Consider the following 6,856-nt stretch of genomic DNA (forward strand, 5'->3'; position numbering starts at 1 on the left):
CAGTAGATAGGGCAAAACAGCAGAACAAAAATGAGACATAATCACAGTTACCTCTAGTCACTAGTTAAGCCCTTTTCAGACATGTGATGTATAATGTTGCTGCTTCATCAGTCTGTTGAAGTGATTGTATTCTGTCTTTAAGACATTGGTCAGTTTCTGCTCCTTATGGCTTCATTCAGGACTAGAGTCATGGTATGATATTTGTCGTTCAAGCAGAACTGGACAGCATGTGAACACGTAATAACACATTAATAAACAAGAGACTAAATCTAAGCTAATAGCAGTTTGTCAGACTGTTAAAATAACAGCCTAGTTTATTTATAATTTCCTAAACATTGAAAATTCTGTCCATATGTGATGATAGTCCAACTACTAGTTTACCAACAGTGAAATAAAAATACCATCGTAATCCTGTGGCTGCCTATCTGATAGTGTGACTTCATGCAGTTCAGACATGTACCTCGTTGAAAGTGACAAATAAATGCCACGAGGTCTGACTTAGTAAGACTGCTAAACGTTGAGCAGGGTGTTCATTCAGACATGGAGCCGACACGCTCAGGTGCTATCAGGTTAATGAAAAGGATTGCATGTCTGAAAGGGACTTAAGTCACATTGTATTTGACAGCATTTTTAAAAATCTATTGATCAATCCACCTGCTCAAATGTCTCGCAGTGTTGGTGTTTTTGTTTCTTTTTTTATCAAGAGAACAAATGTGCAAACAAATTTCCCTTCCTGCACAATCTGTCTTTCTAAATAATTATTCCTGTCCTGCTGTAGCGGGGGGTTACACCAGCCGGCAGATTCTGGACATTGTTTTCATCCTACGAGTCCTCAGACTGATCCGGGTGGTGGACAGCATCAAAAGGTCTGATTTTTTTTTTTTTCATACTATCAAAAAGTATTATTTTCTGTGTGACTGGAAGGTTTTTGTGTCAAACATGTTTGTAGGTGTAAATCATTCCTCAGGGTATCTATATTAGCCTGCAGGTTACCATAGTAATGATTAGACATCTGAAATATAAATTATCATGCGAGCTGGTGAAAATGCAGTTTTTACCTCTGTCTTTATGGTTTATTCTTAAACAGCAGGACACCTTGTGATGTGTCATTACTTTCTGATCTGTCTGGACTGGTCTGTAATTCTTCCTAGTTGTGTTTCTATACCAAACATAGTGCTTCACTAACAATAAGAACCATGTTCCCTGTTAGGTTTCGTACAATCATCAACACCCTGATCAGGATTGGACCAGCGATCCTCACATTTGGACAGCTCATCATTGTAAGTTGCTGATAGCAGACAGTCTGATAAACCATATGGTCCAGCATCTGAAAGTGTTTGAATTTCCCAACAAAATCCTAGAATAAGCATTGTGCTTAGAGCCATGCTAGCAACTCTGTGAGGCTAAATTGTACACAGCAAAGCTTTTAGCCAAAGGTTAGTATTGGCATGCTAACACTCCAACAATGCTAGCATGCAGATATGATGTTTACATTGTCATTATCTTACTGTAGTGTGCAACTATGGTAACAATTCCTAAATTCATTAGTTCTGCAGGTGTTTGGTGTTACACCAAAGTAATTAACAAAACTAAAGCCTGACCAGATGATGGCAATGGATGAAAAAAGAGAGTCACCAAATTTATTATAATTCTGAGGATCATGGATGTCTTTAACAAGCTTCCAGGAAATCTATCCAATGACAGATTTCAGTTTAAGCTGCTCCAAGTCACTGCCACAGAGCCACACTGCTGGGGCCAAAACTTTAGTTAGCATCCTGTTAGAGAAGTTGACCCTCCTCTTCTTCCTCCTTCTCCTCCTCCTCCTCCTCCTCCTCCGCCTCAGGTGGTATACTACATCTTTGCCATGGTGGGGATGGAGCTCTTTAAGAATAAGGTGAAGTTTTATGAGGACACCAGTGACCCAGCGAAGGCGTACTGTGGAAACCCTCTGCTCAAAGGAACGGCCTTCGCACAACTCAACTACTGCAAGAACAACTTCAACAACGTCGTGTCCTCCTTCATCCTGCTGGTGGAGCTCACTGTGGTCAACCAGTGGCATGATATCCTTACTTGAACACCTTACACCGAAAACAGCAAACTTTGCTAATAATTCCTTACTGATGACAGGTTTAGCTGTTCTGTTAAATCGTAAGTCTTTAAATCTTGAAGAACTCCACAGTCTTTTCTGTATCTTTCAAAGCTTAACACTAAAATTGAAATCTTCTGTTAATTGTTTTCACACATGCTCTTCTGCGTTGCTCTTTTACCTTCTTAAACATCTTATAATGTTTATGAATCATATCTCTGAATTAGAATCAACACATTGATTCCAGTTTGTTTGTTCTGGACTGTGTGATTCCTTAATGCGACTCCACTGCTCAGCAGCGGCTTTGCCACCGTCACCCACATGTCTGCCAGAATCTTCTTCGTAATATTCCACATCATGGTCGTCATCGTCATCATCAAGTAAGGCTAGCAGGATCAGTCCATCTTCAATATCAATCACCACATAGCACGCTGGTCTGACATTCTGAGACTGATATAATCATGTATGATTACAGTTACTGATTCTCCTCAGCTGATGTCTCATAATCATTGCTCGCTACTTAAAGAAAATACGTAGTACCAAGTGCTTGTTAGAGCATGTGACACTTGTTTTCCTTCACTTAAGATGTAAATCAGATGTAAAATGTAACTTTAGTCCCAGCACTATTTGTCAAGAAACTGTTCCATCTTACTGTTGTCATTATCTGTGTTTCCACCATGGTTTAAAGGCCCACAGAGATGAGTCCACTCACATAAATTAACAATGGATGTTTTGACATATAATTTTTCTGCATGAATATCCAAACCATCCGACTCCAGTCCACGAGGTGGCAGCGATGCTATGCAACAACAACGATGCCATAAAAGCAAGGGAGAGGTGACATTGTAACAACAGTCAGCATGGAGAAGGTTTAAGTGATGCTCTGTTAGATGTGTTTTACTGTTTTGCAAATGGACTCATAGATTCATTACTGGGAAAGAGGCTAGCTGCAGTTACAAAACAGATTTAAAACACTTGAAATGCCACTTATTTGAGAAACAACATTTTACAAGCTACTGAGGGGATTTACCATAAGAAAACTGAAACAGACTGGCTGAAATGTGAAATGTTCACTGCTACAAGCCTCACTTCTAAGGTTTCTGAAGTTTCAAAGAGTACTAAGCTCCAAGCAGGGACTTCTTGGGGGTAAAATAAATTGTTGGGAACTTATTTTCAATGCTGGTGGAGATTTTTAGATGTTCCTGAGGTAAATTTTCTGTGGTTTAAATGCTATTTTTGTTCATACTAGTAGTCTAAAATAAAGGAGCATATCATCGATGTAAAGATTTACAGCGATGAGGACTAAATATGTGGTTTTCAAACTGGGACGTGAGACAAATGTATGAGGTGAGTGGGGCAGGTGCATGCTGGTGGCTGGGACTGGATATCACAGTCTGAGCCAGTGATTTGGCCCAGAATTTGCACCATAAATCATGCCTCAGTCAGATGTAAACAGAAATGCCCGTGTCGACCTGTTTTAATTATGTCTCCCTGCTGCTGATGCATCCCTTCCTGTTGTCTTTCAGCATCTTTGTGGCGTTCGTCCTGGAGGCGTTCTTCGTAGAGTACTCAGTAGATAAAAGCGACCTGCAGACATCTCTGGAAAAGAAGATCGAAGAACTGGAGCTGGCTGTGGCACAGTATGTTACCGTGACAACCCGTGGCATGATATGACACATACACATCGAGTATAAGCCAACAGTATATACAGACATTCATAGGCAAAAATACTTTTGACCCCCCAAAAAAACTGTGATGGATGATCTAAATATTAGTGGATGACCTGGAAAGCTATACAGATCCTCCAACTTACAACTTCCACATGGCGAAAATCCTTTGTTATTGTGTTTTGATGTGCTTTAAACCTGGAGGCATAATATAGAAGCTGTTAAGATAAGAAGACATGTAATTCTGCCATTCTTAAAACTCTAATGACTCTCATGACTCTAAGTTTTTCAGAATCAGCTGACTTTTATGGTCTGTGAGCATGATGGCCACAAGTACAATAAGTTGGTGCAAATTTTTGTTGCCAACCCCTTTGGACTTTTATGACAAATGTAAGCAGTGATATTTTCCCCTGTTTTATTGCTAGAATTTTGAAAGGTAAAATGAGTATTATCTAGTGAAGCCTCATTGTAAAACTGTGTCCCCCAGTGAGTCCAAACCAGTGGTGGGTTCAGAAACATTTGACTCGTGGCACCAAACTGGTGTATAGATCTACAGACAGGGGATATGTGGAAATGAGTAAAAATGGCTCAAATTTAAACTCCTGTACATGATTAATAATTACATATTACATATTTTGCAAATGCACAAAAAATAACATCTTATATATGGTAATTGTTCGAAAATGAATAATGTAGATAGCTGCTATTGGCCCCCCATTCGTGCATTACATAGAAACCAGATACACAAATTCAAAGAAATGTGAACAGACTCCAGATGACAGTATGTTTTTTTTTTTTGTTATTTTTTGTTACTTTGCGGTTGGTGTGAATCCATTTATGGTCATTTTGTATCTTTTGGTCATTTTTGCTTTATTTTTTGCATTTTGTGGTTATTTTTTGTCATTTTGTGCTGGTTTACTGTCTCTCTACAAAAATAAAAAAAAAAAACCCAACCCAAATGCAAAGAGACACAAAACGACTGCAAGCAATACAGTGGTTCTTGTTGGTATTTTGTGTAGTTGTGGTTATTTTGCATCACTTTGTGGGTATTCTACATCTGTTTCAGACCGTTCTGTCCACTTTCATCAAACTCCATAAACAGATATGTTTCATGATCATCCGCATTTCTTTGTGAACCAGGGAGAAGTTAGAGGACAACTTGGTAAATGCCATGGAAACCATTGACAACGACCTCGGAACAAGTCAGTCGGCGGCAGCAAACGTACCGTCCCTGATGTTTAAGATTGCTTCAAAAAGTAAGTCAGGTTACCACAGGTTATTCAAGAAGAAGGCAGTATGGTTTTAAAGGATATAGAGTCTGTAGGATCCAGAAAATCTTCAGAAGCAAGACGAAGGAGAACTGTTTGTTGTTGTTTCAGGATATCGGACGGTGGATGCCTTGCTGCAGCGGATGTTTGAGGCCGATCTTGACCCTGAAGACTTCGCTGAGCATGACGATCCTGAAGCTCAGGGCAACGGGAACTTTGCAAATCCAACATTCAGCTCTGCATAAACATTTCTGTACAAATATATATGAAGGGAAGCAGATTCTATCATTTATGTATAGTTTAACACTCAGCATCATCTCATAGTGCCATAAATTTTTAAATCTGATCTCTATTCAGTGCAATGTATCAACAGAATGATCTGAGAGTCATATCCAGTGTTATATTTTTATATATTTGTCCTTTAGCGCTGTGTACAAACACAGAGGAAATCAGTATTTTCACATAAAGAATATTTACACTGATGTTTAATGTGTGGTTTTTAGTGTTCAGCAGAAAATGAAACATTCAGAAAAATTTTAATATGTTTAGATAGAAAATGTTTTTTTAAAGAGCAAAATTCTCACTTTAAATATCATATATAATGTTTCAGTTTTCCTGTACACTGACTTCATGCGGCTCATTTCTCAGAACATTGACAATAATGGTGAGGACATTTAAGAAGCAGATTGCCTGACACATTAAATAACTTTACAATACTATATTTTTATTATAAAACGGTAAACATAATAAATCAATCAGTATTTAATGTGACTCGATACTGTTATATTGGTCATTCAATATTATATTTGCTAAAATCAGTAAAATAATATAATCACGAATAAATTTAAAGGAAAAGTTTGACAAAAATTCAAAATATTACATACACTTCATTGCTTGAAAGATAAATGAGAGTAGATAAAGAGCCACCAGCAACACAAACTGTCGCTCAATAATCCAGTGTTCTCGGGTAATTAAATAGTCAGTGTCACCCCCTGCCGGAGGACACATGTAACTGTAGCTATCGGAGGGTGTGTCCTTCAGATTGAATATCATTTATAAACTAATTTCATATAAACTGAAAGGACTGGAAGCAGAGTGGTCTAGCCAGCATTCTGTAGTTTCTGAGAAAGTTTTGTGTTTTCCAGAATGGTCTAGCACTCAAAGTGCTACTGTAACGCTATATTGTGGTTGTGGGTTAGACCACTTTGCTGCTAAAATCTAGGCCATAAAATATTACAGAAATTATAAAAAAAACAATTCGGATTTTTTGTGGGTTAGACCACTCTACTTCTAACCCCCTCAACTGAGCTGCTCAGCAAGCATAAACCAAAAATATAGATTCTTATATGGTTGATGTGTTTTGTCAGAATGTCATCATTTTTTTTTTTTATTTTAAAAATTAATCAGGTTCTGTTCAGTTTAGTTCAGTAGCACCAAATTTACAATATAGATCTGGTGCAAACAGAGTAAGATGAAGACCATACAATATTATATTGGAGAGAGAAAACCAAGACTTCCTTTTGAAGAGTTCATTAGCAACAATGGAAAGGAACAAAAAGTCTTTTAACAAGAAAACAAAAACAGCAGAGCCAGGCTTAGGGGGCTAAAGGACAGAGAGAACAGGATAGCAGGTATAAAACACAATAACATAACTATAAAGGGAGATTGGGATAAGGCCAATAACTGCAGATCGGAAACCTGTCTGGAGCCAGAGATGTGCAGAAATGATCGCTGTCAGGGGGTTTCTGGAAAAAGAGATGGAGATGTACGTACCTGTATCAGAGCGATGGCAAAAGCAAAGTGTGTAGGCATAAAGGAACGGCCCAACATCCAAA

General features: G+C 38.2%; 1 protein-coding gene across 2 annotated transcripts in view; it reads left to right on the forward strand.

The window, feature by feature from the left end:
* Positions 1-5,503, forward strand: part of tpcn3 (two pore segment channel 3) — a 29,802-nt gene extending 24,299 nt beyond the window's left edge. For both annotated transcript variants that reach the window (XM_055010341.1, XM_055010342.1), the window contains 7 exons: positions 779-866; positions 1,211-1,280; positions 1,844-2,060; positions 2,376-2,466; positions 3,613-3,726; positions 4,894-5,009; positions 5,133-5,503. In XM_055010341.1, coding sequence (XP_054866316.1) covers positions 779-866; positions 1,211-1,280; positions 1,844-2,060; positions 2,376-2,466; positions 3,613-3,726; positions 4,894-5,009; positions 5,133-5,266 — 830 coding nt within the window. In that variant the 3' untranslated portion in view covers positions 5,267-5,503. The remainder of the gene's footprint in view (positions 1-778; positions 867-1,210; positions 1,281-1,843; positions 2,061-2,375; positions 2,467-3,612; positions 3,727-4,893; positions 5,010-5,132) is intronic.
* Positions 5,504-6,856: the final 1,353 nt, after the last annotated feature.

The sequence above is a fragment of the Amphiprion ocellaris genome, chromosome 4 (genome assembly GCF_022539595.1).
Source record: "Amphiprion ocellaris isolate individual 3 ecotype Okinawa chromosome 4, ASM2253959v1, whole genome shotgun sequence".
In the NCBI taxonomy this organism is placed as follows: domain Eukaryota; kingdom Metazoa; phylum Chordata; class Actinopteri; family Pomacentridae; genus Amphiprion; species Amphiprion ocellaris.